The sequence below is a fragment of the Chiroxiphia lanceolata genome, chromosome 4 (assembly GCF_009829145.1).
Source record: "Chiroxiphia lanceolata isolate bChiLan1 chromosome 4, bChiLan1.pri, whole genome shotgun sequence".
NCBI classification, from domain to species: domain Eukaryota; kingdom Metazoa; phylum Chordata; class Aves; order Passeriformes; family Pipridae; genus Chiroxiphia; species Chiroxiphia lanceolata.
The window spans coordinates 70764669-70790536 of NC_045640.1; the positions used below are offsets into that span (position 1 = coordinate 70764669).

The 25868-nt window shown below is 40.0% G+C and overlaps 1 protein-coding gene across 1 annotated transcript in view; it reads right to left on the bottom strand.

The window, feature by feature from the left end:
• SPATA5 (spermatogenesis associated 5) overlaps positions 1-25868 on the bottom strand; it is a 167675-nt gene that overhangs the window by 140285 nt on the left and 1522 nt on the right. Inside the window, exons 4-11 of the mRNA XM_032685188.1 lie at positions 24213-24271; positions 22440-23063; positions 20162-20291; positions 19469-19525; positions 18615-18738; positions 17050-17305; positions 5491-5645; positions 197-406 (exon numbers count right to left, since the gene is read on the bottom strand). Coding sequence (XP_032541079.1) covers positions 197-406; positions 5491-5645; positions 17050-17305; positions 18615-18738; positions 19469-19525; positions 20162-20291; positions 22440-23063; positions 24213-24271 — 1615 coding nt within the window. The remainder of the gene's footprint in view (positions 1-196; positions 407-5490; positions 5646-17049; positions 17306-18614; positions 18739-19468; positions 19526-20161; positions 20292-22439; positions 23064-24212; positions 24272-25868) is intronic.

Consider the following 25868-nt stretch of genomic DNA (forward strand, 5'->3'; position numbering starts at 1 on the left):
TTTAAAAGCATTCAAGAAAGCACTACTTCTTTTCATAAGAAAACCCAAACCTTTCTTGATATCTACAAGGTGTTTGCTGTAGCATCATATATAAGGATCAGAAACAGCAAGAGCCACTGGATTCTAACACTGGAAATTGGTAAACCATGAGTTGTTATGCAGGAGGGGAGAAAATATAAGTCTAAAAATGGCCTACCTTAACTGCCAAGAAGTTGAGACCACTTTCATGGGCCAAAGCTTTTGCTATCATGGTTTTTGAGCATCCAGGAGGTCCGTAAAGGAGCACCCCTTTCGGAGGCTGGATCCCCATGCGGATGAAGGACTCGGGATGTTTGAGAGGCCACTCAACTGCCTGCTTCAATTTCAGCTTCACGTCTTCTAGTCCTCCTATGTCTGACCAAGAGACCTGTAAAACAGACCATGTGGCTCAATTCAGACCATTTTGCTGAATTCAGACAATGGAGAAAAACTATTTAAAAAGTTAACAACCAAAAAATGCTCCATAGAACATGTACTCGTTTTTTCACGAAGTTGTTTTTAAATAGTTACTTCTTCAAAAAGCCTTTTATAAGTAAGAAGCAATTATTAATAAAGTCATACATAGTAAAAGTCACACTTGCTTTATGCTGGAGGATACCCATGAAATATACTCTATCTACTTCAAAAGTCAACAGCAAAACCAGCAGTCACAACTCAGTTCTCTCATTTTTAATGTGATGCTGAATTTGTAACAGGACTGACTGTTAGAAGTTTGGGGGGTTTCTCCACCTGCCAACACTATCACTTCAATACAGGACTTGGGCACTTGGAGATGTGACTAGAAGCTTGAGATCAAACCAGCCTCCAAAAACACAAGCATCTATGGCAAAGCAAAGCCACGTACAAAGGGCAGCACTCAAACCCAACTACAGCTAAAAAACAAGTGCAGTTCAATGTGCTCTGCTGAAGACACAAGACAGGCTTGTCAGGAATACATCAGGGCAGAACTAATATGTCCTACCCAAAACAGCAGACAGATCTAAAACCTGTTACACCTCTCCCCACATCGCTGTCAACAAGCCAGAGACTTTTCCCTGCATCCCCCAGCCTGTTCTTTGTCCTGTCACCATCCATTCCCATCCACTTCAAATATTAAACATGTCAAGACGCACCTAAATCAAATGATCTTCTGCCTTAAAACGCTCTTCCAAAAGTTTGCTAGACATAAATCATCCTTCAGCTCTGGAAAGTCAGTTCATTTGAAAGGCAAGCAGAGTGTTACGGAGAGGCAAAGTATTGCCTTTCTCCTGAGCTGAAAACTGGTTTCACCCCTGGCCTGTCCTTATTTTCTCCTGATACCAGTACATGGAGTGGAAACCAGAAGCAGACAGTCCCTGAAGAGACTGTTCAGTCTGCTATTGAAGTGGAAGAAAAAGAGCATTTGGATGTGGCGGGAGCACTTTTGTTTAAGACCAATCGTACTTCCAACCACACAGAACTTCTCCTGGATTGTCAGACTTGGATGTGGAACAAAATTACAAAGGCAGCAGAGAGCAAACAGCAAAGATGAAGACATGTGGGTCAACTCCTGAGAAATATTCTAACTTTAAAGGCTAACTGGAAGGTGAGGAGCTGCCCATCTGCTGCCTAAACATCACCTCTCTCACACCAGGAATATGTTACAGGAACACCAGAAAAAAAAAAAAAAATCTTTCTTAGTGACCAACAGCTTCTGGTTCTTAAGTAATTAATTTATAAGCCTAGGAAAGTATCAAATATGTAGACTTGATCACCACTGCAAACCAAGAAGGATCTGAGAGCAGAGGGGTCTGTCAAAGGCAAAAGAAATTCTTATCACCTGACTTTGAGCTGAGTATCTTGGGCTACCAACACAGTTGAGACAGAGAGACAGAAATCCACATACAGACTTTTAACTACAATGAAGCAAACAGACAAGTTCTTAAAAAGTGAAACCATGTGCCAGATACCTCACTTGTACCTTTCCACTGTTCCACCCATGCAAACCCTTTTCACTCAAATTTCAAGGCTGAGTAACATAATTAAACTCAGGACAGTTAAACTCAATCTTCCCGTGTTACATAAGTTTGTGTTTCTGAGTCAGATATGAAAGAGCGTGGTTTAAGTTTCATCTAGAAAAGACGTATTACCTACTCCTACAACCCTTAATTCTACCCAGCAGCTCTGTAAACTGCACACAACTAAATCCTGGCACTCCTAAACAACTTTTTCTTAGGGAAGATGACAGAAAACATAAGCTTGTTCTCCTTTTTCAGTACCAATCCTTACACACACCTGGTAAAGCATGGACTAGTCATTCTTATCATCATGTCTTTCCATCTAGACAAAGATTTTGACAAAGATGAATAAAAATGTCTTAAAAAGTAATTGGCCATCAGGAATTCCCTATAACTTTCAGCAACAGAAAGCAAAATGCACTGGTAGTACTTTGCACACATAAAAAGCCAGGGAAAACACGTAAAATGTTATTTTTACCCTCTTGCAAATATTCAGTCTACTGCACAAGTCTTCTGAGGCATTATTCAAGTGATTTTTCAGCCCCACTATATGTCATTTAACACCACCACAAGTGGTAGAATTGTACAGAAAAGGTGAAGTACAGCCACCTTACGTGAAGTTTGTTTCCAGTAAGCTGGAGACTTATTCTGATTTTGCTTACATTGAAAATTGGGAAAGGGAAAAAGAGGAAACAACTGGGTCAGGGCATACAAACATGGCTATTAAAGTGCGAGATCTCCTATGAAAAAAAACCACAACTGACCAGTCAGAAATTCACTTATTTAGAATTTCTATAATACAATATAATACAATTGAAGCAGCAATGGTATTAATAAACCACTACTTTCACATTCTGGTCAAGCTGTAAATAAAACAGATTTTTATTTCCTCACTTCAAAAGGAGAGAGATAAGTGTGGGTGGGGACAGTCCACCAGCAATAGCTATGCTGCTTGCACCTGCACAGGAATTCAAAGGGAAGGTCTTGCAACAGCAGCAATGAAGTGTGATATTCTGTCACCATGGAAATGATTTTAAAGATTAGCCTTGGGGCTGAGCTTACACATACAAAGCCAGTGCTCTGCTGCAGTGTGTAAGACACCGAGATCTCATTAGTGCCATAATCTCCCCAGGTCAACAGAGTTCAGAATATGACCCAGAGCGGCAACTCCCCAGAGGTTATTAAGCACCAGCAATGAAGAAATAAAGCAGACGTGCAAAGGATGTCTCATCCAGAACCTTTGGCTGCAAAGACACAAATCTGAGTGTTGAATTACAGCAAAGGGAGTGAAAGAGGCAAGCAAAACCCACAGCTAACAAAATTTCAGGAAGACCCACAGGAGAGGGAGGAACAGTAACTACAGTGCAACTCTCCCAAGAGCTGCAGTATTAACTTCCTGATTTATAAGGTGCATCCCCTCTCTCCTAAATCCCTGCTGCAGAAAAAGCAGCCTTCTAAAAACGCTGTAACACACAGTAAAGTTCAAGAAAGGTTCTGTAAAAATGGAAAACAAGATGTGGAATCAGGCAGCAAGTATTTTGCATTTGCCTTGGTCACAGCCAACACACATGGCAATCCAGGCACACAAGGAAGGACTTGTGGCTTTATTCAGAAGTTACTTTGAACTCTTGTCATTCAATTATCAGGTTAAAAGTCACAAAAATTTCAGTTTAATTCAGCATATGCATCAATGGTTTTACCTGTAACTAACTACACAGGCCAAAATTCCCATCCACACCAAGGAGGCTGCTAAGTGAATCCTATATCTGCAATAAATAGCTGAAAAGCTATTTATTTATTTCTTCTCTTTGGGAAAAAAAATAGCTGATAATTTATTTAGTGTTTAAAGTTATTTTTAGAAAGGATTTTTTTTAGATGGTAGTGGTCACAGAATCATAGAATGGCTTGAGTTGGAACAGACCCTAAAGATCATCTAGTTCCAAACTCCCCTCCTTTGGTAGATGATAAGGGAGGACACAAAATCTGTTTTATCCAGTACTTAAGATTCCACTTTAAACTCACCCCAGGCACCAAGCAGATGGCCTCAAATTTACACTGCATCTTCACAAAACATTCAGGTCCTGTCAGCACAAAAGGAGTCTGCACTATGCTGTTATCTTCCCTTCAATAAAGGAATGAATTTCAGTAGTATTGCAGTAACTCAGGAGGTGTTTAACAAACAAAATCAAGTGACAATCAAGGAAGCCCCAGGTAGGATGGTTTAACGGACAACAGGAGCCTGAGCAGTAGGTTGACCTGGACTGAGAACAGATTTCCTGCAGTACCTCAAGACCTTACTTCTACCCGTCTCTGTTGTGCTGTTCAGCAGCATTCCACACGGCTCCCAACGTCCTGGTATGCCTAAGAGGCACAGCACAGGGATAACAATGTGAGCCCAAGAGCCAGTAGCACAACAAGCAATGAAAGAATTAGTAACTCTGGTTCTCAGCAGAGCCACTCAGCCCTTGTGGATATCGATGCCACGACACCACTTCCAGGAAAAGCTGCCTGGGGCCAGCCCAGGCAATTCCACCCAGCACTTCCCTGCGCAGCACCGACTCTTAACAAGCCAAGTGTGACATCCCAGCCGGCCGTCTGCAGCATCCAGTGCGTAGATTTTATTTCCCATTCCTATGGTTTGGGAGTAAGGGTCTATAGTTGTGCAATCCAATTCCCAAGTGACTCATCTTCATGCAATGAGACATAAATGGTTTCTTCTAGGGCTTGGGGAGCTGCTGAGAAACACCAGCACAGCCACTCACAGAGTCAGGATTCAGCAGGATTAAACACATGTTCTTTTGCTCAATCTTCTTAACCCAGATCAGAGTTGTCTTAAACCAGATCAGCTCCCCAGCCCAATTTATGCTGAGTCTGCTACTGAACTACTCTAACATGTAATTGAGAGGGCAGTAAGTAGGATAAAGATGAACCTGATACCACCAAACGAACTGTTCGTATAAGCACAGCTCGTGACAGGCTTGGCAGTGATAACCTGTGTACAGTGCTGAATTCTGCTTTCAGTTAAAAACATAATGAAACTGAAGACACTCAGGTCACACTTACATGAAAATCACAGCAATCAAACTCTCCACAGCTTTGTTTCAACACACTTTGGTTACAAATGCTAACAGTTGGTTTCTGCTTTAGTTTGTGTTTGCTTCATAAAAGGCTCCAGCTTTCATGGCTGCTCAGGACCAGCTTTGAGCAGACATCTGAAGATTTTTACCCCATTAACCCATTCAGTATATAAAACTACAGACCAGGAGATATGCTCCTGCACTACAAATTCTTCCTAAAGCATTTAGGAACTTAAGCTTCTGCAAATGGTTCTTCAAAATCATAAATAAATAAACAAATATGGAAACAAAAAGACCGTGCACAGCATTTACTGGTAACTTGAGGCTTCCACCTCACAAAATTCCTCTCTTAACGTGGCTCTGGCAATGCTGCCGGAGTATTGCACAAAACAACTTACTTTTGGCACATCAATTGCCACCTCCCTCATGGCACTGGGCCTGACATCATTCATCCCCTGCAGGAAGTCATTGAAAGCAATCATCACTGACCCAGCCACCTCGGTGTCTAACAGGTTAGGGCTCTTCCCCAGCGTTCTCCGCAAGGCGTGCAAACCTATTAAAACAAAAAAAATCCATGGAAATATGTAGACTTCCTCTTGGTTCTCACAAACAAAGTGTACCACACACAAACACAGGGCAGCACTGGAAAGGAAATGATGTCCAAAGGAATGTCTCAGCGCCAGGTCTGAACTGCGTCAGAGAACATGTGAGACACTTCTGATGGGAGAGCATGAAAAAGGGGATTTAACAACCATAGACAGAATATAAACTAAATCTGTTCCAAAAGCCAGGATGAAACAGCCTTGTTCCCGTGTTCCCAGAGGGAAAAACTCTAAACATCCATACTTTGGTCTGAACACATTTATAAACCACAGAGGAAGAGGGATAACGAATATTAAAGGCAACATTAAGTCAGCATAAGTAAGACATCTGCAACCTTGTCCATTTCTCTATTATCAGGACTGTATTTTCCAAGCTGCTCTTAAAAGCAAACTGATGAGGTTTCTTGAACCCTATTTTGCCACCTGGTAAGATGCCAGACACCTATCTTTTTCTTAACATGCAACAAATATTCCCTGCAACACCCAACAACTCTTAATTCTCTTCAGTGATTATACTTTTCAAATCAGGCATAGCTTTTACCTTCTCTTTTGTTTGGCCAAATCACTCACACACAATACCTATGAATCTTCATACTAATTCCTAGTTTCCCCTATAAATCAATCCACCAAAGACCACACAAGTCCCACCCAATCACACATCAATATATCAATACTCCTTGGGCAGGACCAGGCTGTACCATTTGCAGCTCCCAGGCATTCCCTGGAGAGCAACTACAGCCCCTGTTGTGTAAGATGCCCGGAAGCATCATGGTTTTCCCACTGTATAATTATCTCTTTTGAGGTCTAATATAATTCAGAGTTCTATTGCTTCTGTTTCCAATCCTGTTCTGTGAACTGAAGCTGTCAAATATTTTGTATATTATTAGTTGATGAGCATAATTTTATATGCAGGTATACACACATCAGATATTACATATCTGTTGCCATGTGTTCCCAAGCAAATGAGGCAGTTCATACCCCACCAGTTCACCTTGCATGACCATAAAAAGACAAACATTTGTTAAGTCTCTTCTATATTTAACCAAACAAAACATCAATTAGTGCTACATGAAAGGACAATAAAAGGGATTAAGCCGTTTCTGAAAATAGACTTGGTTTTAACTTTCAGCAGACTGTTGTCTTTTTTTTTTTCCCCTACAGAGGCACTGGTAGAAGCAGACATGCAACGTTTCTGACAATGACAGGAATTCTGCATTTCCTACAATATATACAACGTGTGAAGAGATATAATATGTCCCCTGTGAAGCAGTACAGCTGGTGTCTCTCCATAAACTGCCAATTACAGCAGAGTCCGAGCACCTGCATCCAATACCCAGGCTCTTAATACAATAACACAAAGAAAAAAAGTTTGTAATTCACGTTTCCCCTTGCACAGAACATCCAAAACTAATAAGATACATAAATAAAAACATTCCACGAGGCCAAGGAGAAAAATGAAAATCTGGTCACCAGAGGACAAGTATAAAATATAACTGACTCATTTTAACAACCCAGACAATTTTCATGTTATTCCTCGCCCCCTTCTTCCTTCCTCTAAGGACTTCATTTTAAGCAAACAAAAAACGTAAGTGAGACAACACAGATTCACCCCTCAGATTTAAAAAGCTACATCCAGGCAAATAACTCAACATCTTACTCCAATGTCATTGCAGCCAACACTCTGCAGGGTGGGAGCAGGTATTTGGGTTCAGTCTTACATTTTCTTTTTGGTGAAGTCAATTCACATGGCACTCTCACTTTAAAAAAAATGCAAGAATAACTAACACAGTATGAAATTAAGGCATAGAGAAAGCAAGTAACTGATAAAGATCTCTGCTCATTTCTATACCTATCAGCTCCACCAAGTACCACTTTAGCCCAGTGCTCATTTGATGCATTTTTATTGTGTCATGGTTATCTTTTTTGGTTATCTGGCATGAGTAGGTCTTAAAACCAAACAAGCTTATTTTAAAAACTGAGAGAGCATAGCAGATAAAAAAGCCCAAGGAGAATACCTCTCTTGAGGTTTGTTACTGCCAGTGCTATGAGTACGAGCGAAATTTCAGTCCTCAGCAGTGGGTTTGAAAGGCAACAGCCTTGATCCAGAACAGGAATAAAGAGGTCACAGCTTTCCAAACAAAGCCGGAATTCGTTTCAGCATGTGCGCGCACACGCCACTGCACAGGTCAGCATTTAATTGAAACAATGTTTTACATTAAAACAATAATAAAAAACAGATTGAAAAAGAAAGCATGATTCTTCCTGTTTCCTCCTGTTATCATAATCATTCTTTCCTGCACTTCAGATTGACCTCTAACCAGAGGGGAGGGGGGGAGTCTCAGTAACAGGAGAAGGATACAGCCAGTGGTTTGCCGGAGGCAGAAAAACACATCCTTGTCTGGAGACGCTGAGAGATGTATTTAACGTAAGGAACTGCAGGGTAGGATGCAAACCACGCTGCCAGAAGCAAGGCAGAGGCAAAGAAGGGGGAACACTACAGTAAACACAAGCTTATCTCTACAGAAGTCACAGTGAAGATTCGAAGAGTCACACCTCAGAAAACATCAAGCAGCTCAGATCAGCTCCTGGGTATCTTCCACGTGGGAGTGTTTTGGGTTGAGTATATGTCATTGCTGTTAACTGACTGAGCACAACATTCGTTTCAGCTCTGCTTCTTCCTTTTCAGATGTTACTCTGTTTTTAAGAATTAATGAATATCAATAACTTTTAGCAGTGACTGAGGAGGCTCAGAAGTGGGCGAGTGGGTTTTCACTTTTATTCCAGTCCTGCCTGAGGAGAGGAAGGACTCAGATGTACTTAGCTTGCTGTAAGGTCAGTGGGACTGTTCACACAGGCATGGGATACCCATTTCTAATCAAGGGATACATCACCAGCCTCAAGGACTGCCCTATGCAGAGCAGAAACTGAACTTGGAAGGCAGCCACCAATCCTCAGTGGAACAATATGGAAAATCCCAGCTAAAAAAAAAAAAAAAAAAAAAAAAAAAAGAGAGAAAAGGAAAGAAAGCAGCATAATAAGGCATGCATGATTACAAAAAATGGAAAACAAACAGCTTGTTCCAGCCCAGCAACTATGTGCTCTACCTCTCCAACTCATCCTGTCTGTCTAGAACAGAGGAAACTAAGTGGACAGAAGGGAAAAAACCAGCAGAACGCCCTGTCCTGGTACAGATGATCCTTCTTTGGTACCAGGCTACTCATGAGGTCAATAGCATTGTTTGTCTGTAAGATCTTCTTGCTCATAGCTTGGCTAAGTTTTGGCACATTAGATCATAATCACAAATATCTGAGCCTAAAAATAGACTCTACGACACTGCTATATTTGTCAGAGTCTGCGTATAACTACACACCACTGTAAATAATAGAAAGCATCCACTCAGAAACGACCAACATATATACTTTAGGTTTCCAAAACAGAATATACACAACACTTGAAGAAATAAACTGAACCAAACCAAACTGTTAATCATGCTCATTTACTGCCCGTCAGCTGTTTCTTCCACAAACCCCTCCTGCCTGGACTCACTCTACCAGAATTTCTAAGCAGCTTCAAAGAATTGTAATCTTCTTGCAAGACTGTTTACAAAAGGAAATGTTTCTTCTTTCCCTGATAATCTGGCATTTCCCTCCCAAATTCTTACAGCCAAACCCAGAAGACACATAGCATTTCTCCATGTGACAGCTGTCAGATCCAACTCTCCCGCATTCTAAAAACTGATTCTCTCCTGCATGCCTGGCAGTGGAATGCTCAACAGAGGAGCACGGATGGGTAAGATCTCAGTTTCCAAATGGCACTGGATGGGGTATCTTCCTCTGCTGCCAGGTTTTTACGTACTATACTTCAAAATTTAACAGGTTTATGCACAAAAAAATTTTCATATGACTTAGAAACAGTTTATAAATATATTTTTAAACTTTTTTTAAAATTTAACGTGTCCATAAAATTCACACCTACTTTAAAAACAAATTAGGAAGCAGAAAGCCTTGCTTTTTGCTCTCAAAACCATATTCTGCAATCTGTCTTTAGCTGCCAGAGCTCTATGGGAAAATCCCTGAAGAACTTTTCGTACTGTTTGCACAGGAAAGATAATGCCCTTAAATCCCTTGTAACCATAACACTGCAAATTCACCGGGCTAACCTGAGCACTAACCTACTGTAGGGATTATGTACAGGATTTATAGTCCTTCCTGAAGAGCCCTGGCATTTGCTGGAACATGTCTATGGAGCTGCCTGAAAGTTGCTGAGAGGTAGGACAGGGGAGAGGAAGGAAGGAAGGAGGAACTGTATTTTCCAAACTTCTTTCGTACAGGAAACAGTTTATTCGCAGATCAGGTACACACACGTCATTTATCCTAATCCAGTGACAACAGGGGGAAATAAGGAATACCAGACTGCCTGTTCCTCATACATAAACATACCTAAGCTAAGGGGAGTCACACGTGTGTTAGAACAAAAGTAAGGACCGACAGGCTACCAGAAAGACAAGAAGCAACAGTCAGTGGCTAAAGGCTGGTCTCATTGTAATTAGGAATGTTGGTAAGTCAGGATATAACTAAAAATTAAAGTCAGGAGACCTATGAAAACTTTGCCTGAAAATATTTAAGCTGTCCCCCAACAGTAACTAATCATTCTACTTACACATGCCTACTGCTGAGTTTGCTCCCACAGAACTAACACAGATATACAACTCTAGCTACATTTCAGAGTATCTTTCCTGATCTTTTATCAGTTAATCAAAGGAACTAAGGCTGCTTTCAGATATTGAGTTTGCCATCACGTATTCCAGAAAAATATTTTACCTGGAGCCTGAGAGGGAGTCAGAAAACACTGAATTTTTCTCATACAGTACCATTTCTACACAAATAGTTTGTCTGAAGTATAGTTGATGACTAAGACAGTACCTGCCCCAAATTTTTTTCTGTTCTTAAGCAAAATGACAAAGTGCTAAATTTTCAGAATGACATTTCACAGCCAGGGTTGTGCCAACACACACTACTCTGGTGTCCTGCACCCCCCCACCCTTCAAACCAAACAACCTGTTTTGGGGCTGACCCTCCAAGCCATTCAAACCCAGAAGTTTCTAGATGCATTGCCACACATGAATAATATAGTTTCTTCCCTGCCACTCAAGCTGCAGAAGCAAGAACATGGTGACTATCTGCCAAGAAGCTTAATTTAAAATATTAGTGACAGTTATTGATAAACTTTCCTGAAAATATTCCTTATTTCCTGCCTATATAAATATCAGCAGACAGAATGGGATGTGCTCTAAACAGACATTTAAGTACTCAACCCACAACTGTGTGTATGAAGTCAGCAACCCCATCATCCAATTAACTGCAAGCCAGTCTTGGATAAACACACGCTTAAAATTAGTTATGATGAAAACCAAAAGTTCACATGCCTCGACTGCAGTAAAGTGCAACATCTCTCGTGCAAAACCAAAAATCAAGTACCATTACAAAACAAACAAAAAACTAAACCAAAACAAAAACAACAAAAAAAGCCAAATATTTTATATAAGAAAAAGTAGCTACAAAAACCAACATCATGTGCACCAGCATTTCTTCCAAGAGGCAGCACCCAGATGTAGCCACTTCTACACAAAAGCCACCACATCATTCTGAGCATCTGCTGCCCCTTTTGCAGAAATATCTCCATTTCATAAAGACACTTTTTTTGGTATTGACCATCTGACTGTATGTGTTATTAATATTCCCAAAACTCCCACATTTCTTACGTGACCTTTTCATGAAAAGGCAAGTGGCCTTTCCCACCTCATTTTGAGTGTCCCACGGGAACCATGTCAGTGAGGGAATGCAATAGCAGACTGCTTGCAGCAGCACAGCTTCAATCTTTATCAGTGCTACAAATAAATAAATAACACAGACATGGTATTTTCAGTCACTTTCCATAAGGAAATAAAATAATTACAGCATGTCAGGCAGTGTTTTCCCTTTCAAACCTGTAACTGAAATCACTTAATTTCAAAACAAACCACCCAGCAAAACAAACAATCCCACTGCCTCGGTCATCCACTGCTTTTGTCAAAATCTACACTCTGAAGTATGTCAGCCCACATTCCTACATTTAGGATCACGATCCAAGGAAAATATCTACATTTGTGCTATGCCCCCAGCAGAACCCGGGTCCAAATCGTGTTGGGAAAGGCTCAGACTGAATTTTTACAGCTTAAAGAAAGGAGAGAGATTCTTGATGCCCTAACACTGGGCTGTTTCATCCAGACTGTGACTGAGCTGAAATGAAGAGCCTGATTTGAGACACGAGGCTGAGAAGCCACATCTTGAAGGCAGCGTTTGTGTAACTGAAAGCCCCGTCAGAGGCTGGTCCTCGGGGTGCACAGAGACCCACTGTTAATCACAGCAGCCCACACGGCTCATGTTTCCTGCAGGTGGCCAGGCTACCAAATCTGCAGAAGCTTGGGGGGAAAAAAAAAACCCAACACATACATCTAACAAAGAGACATTCCTGGTTTTCAGGGGAATTTACTTCCCCATGCATTACAGGGAAAAAACAAAAAAACCTAAGAGACAGTCCTTCAGTTGACCGATTTTTTTTAATTCTTATTCTTAATGCAAGTGGATTGTAGAAACTTTTCTTTTTAAGCTTGTAAAAGATACTGCAGGAAGTTCCTCAGCTCCAAAAAAAGCCAACTACAGTATCCTCATATATAAATTACAACTTTACAGATCTAATATCTACATAAAATCAATATACAGAGCTGTGGATTAAACAGCATAAAGACTCTCCATCCTAGCTGTATGATTCATCAGAACACAGGGATAATTAAAGGGGCAAATGAATAATATGGACAGTAAGCTCTGCAAACAATAGGACTCAGAATTATGAACATAAGACAACAGACCACATCATGTGCCTGTGCAAGTGGTTTCACAGACTGAGCAGAGTAATGCTGATTCACACCAGTCAGAGATGCAACTTGATTCCCTGTTTCTTTAAGATTTTTTGTAACAGCCAGCTCAAACCAGTAAGACATTCTAATCCTAAACCTAAGCAGGGTGACACCTTTAACTGTATCACATTCATGCAACTTAAAAAAACCTTTGACACACAACAAAGCAATGAGTGCTTCTTTCACAGAAGTCTGTGGTTGCAATGCAGCATCCTCACTGGAAGCAAATCCCTGTTATTCCAAGAGAGAGCAGTATTTAAACAAAGCCATTTGTTCTTCCTCTCCTCATGATGCTATCTTATCACAGTCCAAGTGTTTTATATCAGCACACTGAAATTATGTGTAATGAACAAGGATGTTCAAGATAAATCCTAAGAGTTACAAAGCAAATACTTCCTTTCTCTGTAAACAATATGACTGAACCCACTTCTTGAAGAAATCAAGCTATATTTATATTCACCCTCTTGAAATGCTACAGGCAGCCATAGAAGGATAAGTTTATAATAAATTGCTATATTTGGAAACCTTTGTTGCTAAGCATCTTCTAACATTCAGTACAGTTTATACCATTCATGTCCCTGCTACATAATTAACATTTCATATGTTTTTGTTTTGTTTCGTTTTTTTAAAGTGCAGTGCTTATCTTTGCTGATAAATTAAAAACATTATATTTTTAGGGAATTAATAAAAGACCACACAGTAAAGTAAATAAAGGAGAAGCAACAGGATCTCAAGGACATCAAGCACAACAATTAAGGCTGAGATAGATGCACAGAGTTGATGTCTGTCACCTTGTTGTCAACTCTTACAACAAATACTGCAAGTTTCATAGCCAGTGTTTTTCCTATAAAGTCACAAAGTTTTGTGGTTTTGTTTTGTGGTTTCATTTTGTGAGAGGCTAGAACTGTATCTTTAGTAGAGGAAAAGAAGGTATTAGAAAAAAAATCCACTAATATTTTATATACTCAGCAAATCAAGTAAAAACACTCTTAACTGATTACTACAAGCATCTCTCTATAAAGGTGTCATGGGTTTTGGTCATAACATCCTGTCTGGAAAAGTCCAGAGCACACTGCACAGATTCTCCAGGTTTCCTGGTCACCTTTCCTCCCTGCCCATTCCAGCACACACCACACCATAATTCTGTACACGACACACACAGGGGGGCCGAGAAGCTTTGAGAGCAACCTGAACATTACAGCCTCCACAAACTTCCTAAAAACTTCCATGAATGTGCACAGAGTTGCTGAACAGAACAGAAAACTTGCCTGTCTGACCCCAGAAGTACCACTAAGCAAATCTTGCACTGGAGAACAAACAACTTCTGCCAAGAAAACAGTTGGAATATGTTTAATTCTACAACTGCTATTTACTTTTCCTTAACATATGATCTTCAGAATTATATAGAAGACAAACTTCAAAGCTTTTATAATGGAGCATCTTAGGAAACCTAACTAGAGACGCAAAAGGTTTGTCTGTCATAGCCCTACAGATACCACCTTTACCATCTTACAATAATTACTACACCCTTGGTTTATATAAGCAGTATATACACAATACATGTGTTAAAAAAACAGAGTTGAAGTAGAAAGATAAGGAATGATGAGTCCTCTGAAAATGATCTAAACTTCGTATTGAGAATGTAAACATCTTTAGCTTGTAAACTTTCAGGCTTTCCAGCCACATATGAAATACCTAAAGATATAGAAGGGGTAAGAAAGACTTGAAAGTCTCCCACAGACCACAACAGCAATACAATCAGCAAGCAACAATAATCTCATACCAAAAACTGAATATGTTTTTCTGAGTTCTGAAATCCTTTAGAAAAAGGATTCTAAGTTCTGAAATCCTTTTTGTGTACATACACACTCATCAAGACTGAAAGTAGCACAAGTAACCTTAAAATTTGTGCAAGAACTCTTACCAAGCATTTTGGTAAGACCAACTCAATTGTATGTTTGTACCCTGTTTTATGCTGTAACATATATGAAATACTATGTTCAATTCTAAGCCCTACATCACCAAAAGGTTATTGACAAACTGGAGGCAGTTCAGAGAAAATCAACATAATTTCTCGGAAGGCAGGAAGGACTTATTTATGAGGGAAGATTAAAAGAGCTAAATATTTATAGTTTGGCTCAGTAATGAATGAGGAGGTAGGGGACATGAGAACAGCCCAGAGATATCTGAAGGGTGTAAACACTAAGGAGGGAGAGCAAACGTGTTATACAAGGATGTAAATAGAAATAATGGGATAAAACTAAACAAGGAAAACTTGGGTTGAATATCAGAGAGCATTCTTGGACAGCAAGCAAGCTTGGCCTACAGCACAGCTTCTCAAGTGAAGCAACAGAAGCCCATTGCTGGAACAACACACCAGACTAGACAAAACACTGGAAAATGTGCCATATGGAATAATCTTGCTCTGTTGAGGAGAAATAGCATGTTATAAAACATAGCTGAACTTCAGTGAAAAGCTCTAATATTTTACAAGGTGTCAAAAATTTAACATAAAATATAGATACCAAGAGCTTAATCAAAAAAAAAAAGAATCTAAGAAAATTCCTTAAAAACGAGCAACTTGCACTGAGTTTATGCAATACTTTGACAGAATTTGCAACTCTTTGAAAAGGAAAAATTCACGTGGGCTGCAAAGACTTAAACGGCGCTGGACTCCATTTTCCCCAGCAGAGGTCCCTCCAAGTTAAGAAACGACAAGGATATTTAACAGCATGGATTCCAACTTCAGGAAAGATCAACAGAAAGGAGACATCCTTCTTCCCTCATTCCCAGCACTGCCTTTGGATGCAAAGGTCCCAGATAACAGCATGTCCTGCAACCCACCCCTGGCAGATGCCAACACATTACAACACGTGTAATGTTCAATCCGCACAACATTCAAAATTGATTTTCTAAAAGGGCCTCATGAAGTGGGTAAATATAATCTATTTGCAGCTGGATTATGAAGTGTCCAGAATCCATGTGCACATGTACAACTAAAGCCTAGGCTGGGTCATGTTTGGAATTGAAACCAAAACACTTTTCACTGAAAACTTCAGATTACATTAGTTAAGTGTTTACTGTGTGAGTCCTGTGACACAGGCAGACTGACAGGCTTCCAAAAACACAGAGGAAGGAAAATAGAAAAGGAGTTTATCTTTTTTTAAAACAAATATATACAAACAGGAAAAAAATAATGTTTTCTAACTTCAAACAGAGCTTAAAACACAACTGAAGTCAACAGAAGACCGCTATAAAATGAGTAATCTGTGTCTCTACAAACTTTTTTCTTCTTGATCCATAGAAGAGTCCACAAATTCATATTTGAGAACCATCCCTTAAACTTTCCGGAAGCTGGCAAGTAAAAACCTTGCTGTTCCAGGTGCCATGACCCCATTAAAACTTCTGCCATCTTCGTAGTTAATTCCAATGCAAGAATTATCCATGCTCTGTGCCACTGCCACAAGCAGCTGTCCCAGTGCCAAAGGAAACAGAAGTACCCAGCACATGCAGAAAACTTATTTGTGAACCATAAGGGAGAAAATATGCATAAGCAGAGCTGGAGAGTCATATTTTTGACCAGGCTGTTTTAAAAGGCTGCTCATGGGCAGATTTAAGGTCCAACACTTAAACCACACAGACACTAGAATTGCTTGGATTAGCAAAATGTAGAACTGATAGAGAGTACTTTTCGTATTTCATCCAAAGAAAACAGAGGTGAACTCATGGTGAAGTATTTTCTGGAACATACTGAACTCTGGCTGCATAATTCTCCAGGGCTATGCCTGTTCCAGAGGCCAAAGGACACTTTCCAGCCCCTCAGCTCAGTGTTCTCCAGCTCTCCCAGCTCCACAACATATCGTGTCCCAGGGGCACACAATCCCCCCAGCCCTGCCACAAGGTCCTCATCTGCAGGAAAATGGAATACAAGGCACAAAACAGGGAAGGGAGACACAGTAAACACCACTGAGGGTCACAGTCTCCACATCCTGGGGACAAGGACCTGCAGGACAAGCTGTGTAGCCTGGGATTTTTGTATGGAAGAGGTAGGCTCTAGAGTAGAAAAACTCTTAGGGATATCAGTGAAGTCCCTAAACCATTGGCTTACCGAGAGACAGGGAGCTATGTAACATGCTAGAAATAGCACAGGGGATTCCCCAGGGTTACTCATCTTAACATTAGATTTTAAAAGCTACTAATACTCAAAGAATTTTTCTGGTGTGCCCAGAAGCAGACTGGTGCTCCTCATACTCCACGCTTGGCTGCATTTTTGACACAAAAATTAAGAAAACATTGTCTCAAAAGCAATTGGTACAGACTGTGGATTTTTTTACATTTTTTTTTTTAATAAAGAGACTAACAGTAAAGTAAGATCCTAAACAAGATAAACAAAGCCTTACCTGCTTCCTTGCACAAGGCTGCTAAGTCTGCACCCACATAACCATGTGCACCATCAGCCAGCTGCACCAACTCCGCCTCTGTGAGCGAATGGGGAACTCTCCTGAGAAGCTTCTGGAGTATGTCCAGGCGGTCCCGGGCACTGGGAACTCCGATTTCTATCTCCTTGTCGAAACGCCCAGGTCTGCGCAGAGCTGCATCCAGAGCATGGGGGCGATTGGTGGCCCCAAGCACCAAGAGCTGCCCTTCACTGCCTTCCTGAAGGCATCAAACAATGCAAAATGTTATTTTTAAAAACTCAAACTTAATTAAGTCACTAAATGCCGTGTAGCTTATAAACATATTTCTTGCTTACTCTTCCAACTACTACACACACTGGAATCCTGATGCTAGCTCTCAAACCTTTTAGATTATAAAGCCCATCAATGACCCCATCCAATCCATCCCTAACTGCAATTTAGGAATGCTATAGGTTGCATGAACATACAGATAATACAACAGAAACTGCTCCAAGATACTCTCATCCCAGTGTCTCCCACCCGAATTCCCAAGAACCTGCTTTCCCACATCAGGAAAGCAAGAACCAAGTAGAGAAAAAGAAGTGTTTAAGCTAAAATGCATCATTGGTACAAGAACAAAATGGTATCAGCAGACCTTGAACAAACAAGGTTGGGAAACAGAGCAGTTAAGGCATCAAAACCAGCAGAGACAGGAGGTTATAAAGCTTCCTGTAAGTTCAGTAGGAAAAGCACGGTCAAAAATCATAACCAATTTCTTCAAGTTCTGCTTTTGCACATTTAGAACAAGGCAAGAGCAGCTAGGAGGTCTCTTGCAGTGTCATTCTCTTTTTGTGAATGAAGCACTTTTTCCAGGAAGACTATCCACCAGCCTTTGCCATCAGAAAATATGTTCTTCTGCCAGTGACTAGCTCCAGACTGGGCAACTCAAATGCTCATGCAGGAAAATAATCAGAAATTTGCAGATTACATAAACAGCAGCAAATTATTTTCATACTCTGGACAGGTTTCTTTCATCTTTCCTACTAATACTCATAAAATAATTGATGAGAGATTGGCAAACTTTATGGACTTAATCCATAACATACTCTATTTACTGCTCCTTTACTAGGCTTTTGTTTATGTCCTAAATATTATTATGGCAATCTTGAAATAGCTGCTATTGCCTTTAAACATGCAGCCTATATATCACCAGAAGCATTTTGATAACTTTGATTTCAGAGTAATTGATAATACCTGGCTTAGATCAATGATGGGCTACCACTGAAATTTCAGCTTGATCTCCAAAAGTACAAGAAGGGGAAAAGGCAAAGGAGAGGCAGTGAATGGAAGAAACTTACTTGCTTTTAATCTCAGTTATCAGGAGACATTCCTCTCCTGCGTCTTCTGCTTAGCACCCAAAAAAGCATTACATTACTATATAAAGTCTCACCTAAGCCTGTTTGCTTTCCCCCCAAATGACACATCTAAAATTGGCTCCGCTTAGAAGCAAAATCATTTTGTTCAGTGAGTCCACATACACATTAATTGTCTCAATATAGTCGACTTACTGAGCCAATGCCATCCATTAACGTCAGCAATGAAGCAACAACTCTCTTTTCCACTTCATTCTGAGCCCCTTCTCTCTTTGGACAGAGTGCATCCAACTCATCTATAAATATAATTGAGGGGCGACTGGGGGGAAAACAAAAAAGGAAAAAAAAAAGTTAAGGTGCTCAGGAAGATTTAAAACACCAAGGCAGAGAAGTGCAAAGCTGTTCATGGAAAAATATGCAGTTCCTAGAAAAACTAACAACCATCCAACTCCTTTAGGCAGCTACAAGTTTCAACCTTGAATAAAGAGAAAAATAAAATGACTAATACATTAGACAACTAATACCTTCAGTATGCAATAGTCTTTTGCTCATGTATTATGAACACCAATCACCTGGAAGTCTAAAAACTGCCTTAACCAGGTCTAATAAATTTGGGCAGAACACCCCCCTAGTCCAGAGGCATGCTATATCCAGTACCAACACTCAGACTGGCTTCCATGCCTCAGCGCAGGGCTATGTTAGTCTTCAAAGATAAAACCAGAGAGAAAAATTTGGATCCAGGTGAAACTCTGGCTCCTGCTTCCATCTGCTGAAACAAGAGTACAATACACTGACAACACAGAGCGAGCGATTTGGCACCATCTGTAACAGCCCCTTGAAAAGGGCAGCGTCCAAAAGGATTTATTTAATAGGCAGACTAGAATTTCACTGCCTTCCTTCTAGCTAAGCTCTATATAAACAAATTTATTTCCTTTTAGAAACCACTGCAGGAAAAAGTTACAAACTCAAAGATTCCTGCAAATGTTTTTCTTCTAAGAACATGAAGGCTGGAACCAATACTGCAAATAAAATCACCCAGAAGAACGTACCGCAGAGAGGCTTCAGCGAAGATCTGACGTAACCTCGATTCAGACTCCCCATAAAACCTATAATAATTAAAATATTTTAATAAAAAGCATTTTTTTTGTCTTTTCGAAAGGCAAATTGGGGGGGGGGGGGGGAAAATCACTGCTCAGGCGTTCCAAAAAGGCCACAGCGCACACTTTCAGAGGCCCAAAGTAAATGCAGACCTACAATAAACTGTATTTCCACAAGGACAAGAAATTAAGGCCAAGATAGAACCATCTAGTAACTACAAAAAAAGATTAAAGGGAAACGTTTTTTTTCTGTTTTAGAAACCATTTTATCTACACTTCTGAAGAATAATAAACAGTTCCCTGGAGACAGTAATCTGTGCAGTGGCATCTTAACTGCAAACATAGTTTAACAAGTTACTCTTCTTGTTGCAGAACTAACCTACGCACAATTGCAGATGCAGTTCCAGTCCCCTCTTTAATTTAGTTCGGGCCTTACACAAATTTCTTGGCCAAGTCCAATAAACCTCTTTAAATACAAGAAGAAACATAAGCCCTGCTTGAGAGAACCCTTTCTTGCTTGTTTTTGACTCCTTTGGGCAGACAGCCCATGGCCAATACTACATCTATCCCTGCTGGAGAGATGCCAGGACAGATTTTGGGCTGATATATTTATAGAATTAATGAAAATAAAATGGGTGGACTTACTTGCTTATTATTTCAGGCCCATTAATAACAGTAACGTGAGCGCCAACCTCAGTTGCGATGGCTTTGGCAATCAGAGTCTTCCCGGTACCTGGAGGGCCATATAACAGCACTCCTCGAGGAGGAGGGATTCCTTTGGACAAGCACATGCACACAAACAGAGAAAAGAAGTTCCTTGTGAGAAATGCCAGACTAAACCTGCACTTGCACCTTTCACTGTCCCAGTTATCACCAATAAATGTGACCTCAGCATTAACTTAACAGACGTGTGATCGTGATAAAATGACACGCCTGTTAAAGGCTTACAGTGAAAAGATCACTCTTAAGTGGGACATACATGCACGTTTTTTATTTTTAAAGTCTAAAAGAGTCTGTTCAAAAAACAACTCCTTAATTGTATTCTTCAGTTTCCTTATGTGTGTTGTGGTTTTTTTCTAAGACATTACTGGACTGAGTACCTAACATCCATGAATAGACTTTAAGTTATTAATGATTCTTACGGTGTCATTACATCAAATTTCCAACATCAGAAGACCACTTCTCTTTAACACTCCAAAAGAATTTCAGAAATACTCTGAGGCTTGATTCAAGAATACTTGCAAGAAGATGAAAAACACACATCAAAAGGGTGAATTTGTCTATTTAATGGCAAATATTAAGAGCCAAAAAGACAGAAATGTTCAGGCACAGCACGTAAGGTACTGCTGAGTACAGCTAGAGCTGGACAGAAAATACAGGTAACTGCACAAAGGTACTATTATGATCCCAGGTAAAGAGCCCACCAAAACAATTTCCAGACCAGCAAAGCCAAATTAAATGGGCACAAAGCCAAAATCAGGAGGTGAAAAATTAGAAAGCAAAAAGCAGAGACAAGTGTTTGACAAAGGATTGCCTTTGGCCAAACAAGACATTGGTGAAACACAACCAAAGAAACATCAGGTGGGGACTGGGAATCAGACAGGGAATGATGCCACAAGTCTGAATCTTAGAAACTAATACACCTGAAAAGAAAAAAATTTATCTGCCAACTGACAGAGGATGGAAGTAAAAGTGTCTTCAGGAGCAGGTTCCCTCAGAGCAGTCCAATTAAAGCATGAGCTGCTCCCTCCTGTGGCGTTTCGGGCAAGAAACAACTGTGGAACCACAGACTCACCTCACTGCCAGGCTTGCTCTCTGTGAGCAAAGACTCACAGCGTTTGGATGGTTACTAAAGGTTTGTAACTGCTGAGGAAACATCATCATCATCTACCACGTAGTTAGTAGGGAATCTGCTCAAGCACTTTTGGGACCGGGTATGAAGAATGCTGACACTGAAGCAAACTTTGTGCTAACGCAAAACCATATGGTGATGCTGAGGCTGGACCAAATTAAGCTGGGCCACACGTAGATGAAGATGCCTCAGACCACCCCACTGACACCTGGGGATCATGGCCAAGAAAGAGCCACCTGTGTGTTATGGAAACTGTCCCAGCTGGAATCACCTCCTCTCCAGAGTGTGTGTGTGGGAAGAGGTAAAGGCAGAGAAATAAAAAGCCTCAAAGACATGATATTAAAGCAATGTTTATAGGTAAGAGCCCTATCTCACAGCGATGCACACCTAGACAAGGTACATATGCATTTGTGATAAATACACAGTACAGTTTTAGCTTTGTCACAAAAATCCTCTGAGTTCACATATATGTTAGATATAACTTCATATATGGCAACTGTAATCATATTCATTTTTCCACCCTGTAATTCACACAGGAAGGACTCAAACTCCTCATACACTGAAGAGTTTGAGTAAACAGCCTCAAAGACTTCCTGAAAATTTCGCAGGAAGCCTACAGCCACGGATAAAAACAGCAGAGGAACTAATCTGACTTTTTCTCCATGTAAAAAATATCATTAACTGACTCTATCAAAACTAATTAAAATCTTACGACAACTCAAAGAATTGCACCTTTCGAACACCCAAGCAAAGAAGCCTTTCCTATTTGCCAAAAATTCTGCTTATGCACGCCTGAATTTTTGTACAGACACACATTTCTTCTCTGCTCACCTATTTTTCACACAAGCTCATCGTAACATCTTCACAGTACTCATACAGTATAACTATAAAGCAGCTTGACATTGTTTGGACACACAAGTATACCAGGTTAGTGTTACATAAAAGTCAGTGCATGCTCCTGGGATAATATGTGGTGCTTTTGGTTTTTTTGTTTGTTTGTTTTTTTAAAAAACAAAATTAAAGAAGAAAAGTGGTATCAAATGAAGAAAACCAACTCTTTAGGCATCATACCGTAACTCTTGAACAGTTCAGGTTGCTTCAAGGGCAGTTCAACTGTTTCTCTAATAGTTCTGAGCTGGCTGCTCAAACCTCCTATCATGTCATAGGTGACTCGGGACTCACAATCGCCATCTTCTGCTACACTGGTCCTGGGGTCTATAAAATTGATCCTAGTTCTTGAAGAAATGAAATAAAAAGAGTCTGTATTGCTCACTGCTCCGGTTGTGCCCGTTACTGGGAGTCCCTCACTGCTGCTTTTCCCAGCCAACTCTGAATCCTCGGCGAGGTCTGCACCATCTCCCTTGCTGTGGGTTTTCTCTCCCTGACCAGAGTCTGGAGCACTGGCTGTCACAGAACTGGGTGTAACTGGTGAGCCTGGATCCATTGGTTTGCTTGGTGTGCTCAAAGATGCAACCCCTGGACTATCACCAATGTCCATCCTGGCGAGCTGTAGGGACAAATCTAAGGCACTTGTCTCCAAATCAGACCTCTCAGGGTCTGGGTCACTGGGAATGGCGCTGCCCTGGGCACTCAGCTCTGCACCATCGGTTCCTTTCACTCTCATCACCACGATGTTGCACAGTTTGCCATAGAAAGTGAAAGCCAAGAGGTTTCCCGGTAGAACTATTTTCCCATCTATGAGAAGATGAAAGAAATAAAAAGATAAAGAAGGTGACATTCCAATCCACTTTGGTAGCAGTAACATTCAGACATTCTTCCATCGGAATAATTCTTTGTCATTCATTTAGAGAATGCTATTAATTAACATAACAAAAGCTAGTAACATAATTTCAATGTAACATAAGTAACATAAATTTCAAGGTAATTTCAGGTATTTTGAATGATCCCTTTTACACAAGCAGACTTTACTGGATAAACATTTGTCAGCATCATATGTAATCACTCATACTAAACTCATCATTAATTTGAGTCCTTTAAATTTCATACAAAGGGAGATTATTGGAATTAGTATTGTAAGAAGTAAAAATTTTGTATTTGCTGTGCACCTCATAATATTTCATGTTTAACCCACTTTCTTGGAGAGTACTGGCCTAAAAAAGACCAAGTTTTAGCCTGTGCATTGACAGAGAGATGAGGCAATGTGATCTGAATATACCCTACAGGCACAAAAAAAAAAAAAAAAAAAAAGGCAAAGCATAAACAAGATTTCCAGCCAAACTCATGAATTTGCAATGCAGTTCACATTTCCTGCTTCTTGGCACAGCAATAATGTCATTAATTCCTAGACCAGAAGATTCCTTTTGAGTAGAACAATTTGTAGTGAGGAACACTACCTTGAATAACTTATCTTTTTTTTTTTGCCTTACTTACGTTTATCTACCACCCAATGAAGAGCAATTTTACTTATTTACCACCAACATAAAAAAGAGATTCAGAGACTGGGATTTCAGGTTAATACTGATACTTTATCTTGGTTTTAGTGTATAGTATTGCAGTCTAGTCTTCACAGTGCAAGTAAACTCTGAAGTGCGTCACAATATCAGCCAGAAGGCCATCAATGACTGTTGAACGCTCCTAATTTGTATCAGACAAAAGTATTAATGGACAGAAGGAACAGAGCCACAACTAATGCAAATTACACATTTACAACGTGCCAAATTATTTGCCTGAAGACAAAATTATTTAGCCCAAAAGAAGCGTAAACAAAATAACGTCCCCTACTTTGCCATAAGCCCTTGATTAAGAACATAAGAGGAAAATATTTGCTCTTCTAACCAAGACTTGAAAATTGAACAGGCAAAAGAGAAGCAGCAAAACTCATACCAAGGTTTCTCAGCAGACACACAGACATTTCCTCAGCATTAACGGTGGCATCTTTGTCCCTGTGGCAGGAAAGAAGAAAATTACTTTTCCAAGCAATAACTACTTCAAAACCAAACCAGAGGCCACAGCACTAAAGCACCAGAATGACCTGTTTTAGGGTATATGACTTAACCCCACAAACAGAAAAGATGGATGAGCACTTCAGTCTTTAAATAACAACATCTTAACTCTGGAAATATTACAGACACAGCAACAAAAGAAGTGTAGCTACTTCATCTGGGGATTGGGTGTTTTTTTCCAAAGAAAATGCTGTAATTAACAAAATACTAAATTAGATTTATTGTTTCTTAGGATCACAAACCTGCAATGCAGGCTTCTCATCTCACCAGGCAGAAGAGCCATTGCTACATTTACTGAACTGAAAAAAAAAAATCAGATAAGGCAGGTCTCTTTCAGCCCTGCAAACACACATGCAAATCTTTTAATCGACTAAAACAGTGCCTTGAGCACTTGCAAAACTGTGCACATGCCTTAAGCACTGCACATCCACTACCAAAACAGTACAAGTCTTCCCCACAAAGCATTTTCTAGTCTTTTGTTTAATTAAGTGACTAAACAGATAAGACTCACTACATCCATTTCACAGAGCAAAGTCCACAGCTTTTCTAAGCATTTACATCTGTACCTTCAAAGGCACCACACCAAGAGGGGAACGGCAGCAGCACCAAAGGCGTTTAAAGCAGACACAGATGCTGCAAATCAAGGCTTGATCAACGGGGGGAGCCCTAAACCTGCAGATAAAAACCCACTGCTCACTTCTACTGCTCAACAAAGGAACTTGGGGCAAAGAGCTGTATTAAGCTAATTTAAAGGAGAGCCCTTAAAATATCATGGCCTTTCCTGATGAGTAAGCACATACTCAATTTTGTTGTTGGGGCCTGAAGTTGAGAGTGGATTTTTTTAAGTGGAAGAAAAAGCTAAATTATGCATGCAAGCAGTACCCAGAGGTGTTGATTTGCAGAGAATAAACTTCACCTGTAAAACATCTAGAAACCCAGGGAGTACTCGAATAATGGAACTTCAGTTCATTCTTTAAATAATTTATATTCTTACACCATAGTTTGTAGTAAATTACCAGGCTTGAAACACACCAATTACAGTTTTCATGTTTTCTCTCCTAATTTTAGAAAAGCAGCCATTTATGAGACTTAAAAATCTGGAGATACATCAGTAAAACAATCCTCAGAGCCTGACTCTTGATTCACTGAGTGGAAAAACTCTGGCTATGGAACAGTTTCCTAAAAGAAAAATAAATCACAGTAATCATAAATATTTCAAAAGCTACATGCAATTCCTCTGACCTCATAGTTTTAATTATTTAATTTATCATGAGGTTGGGTTTTTTAACAAAATGTGTGTTTTCAACCACCTCTGTAACCAAACAGCCATGTTTGAAGACAGAGGTCTGACAGGAAAGTGATGTTAATTTATAAAAATATAAGTGCTGGGACACTTTCAAAAGCAACTGTAAAATAACTTTAGGAAATAACTATAATCAGATTCTGCATTGACCCAAATGTTGACTCTGTGAAGTGTTAGAATGACAAGTACAGGAAATCATTCAGCAAATCAATAAACTGCTGATTTCTCAGAGCA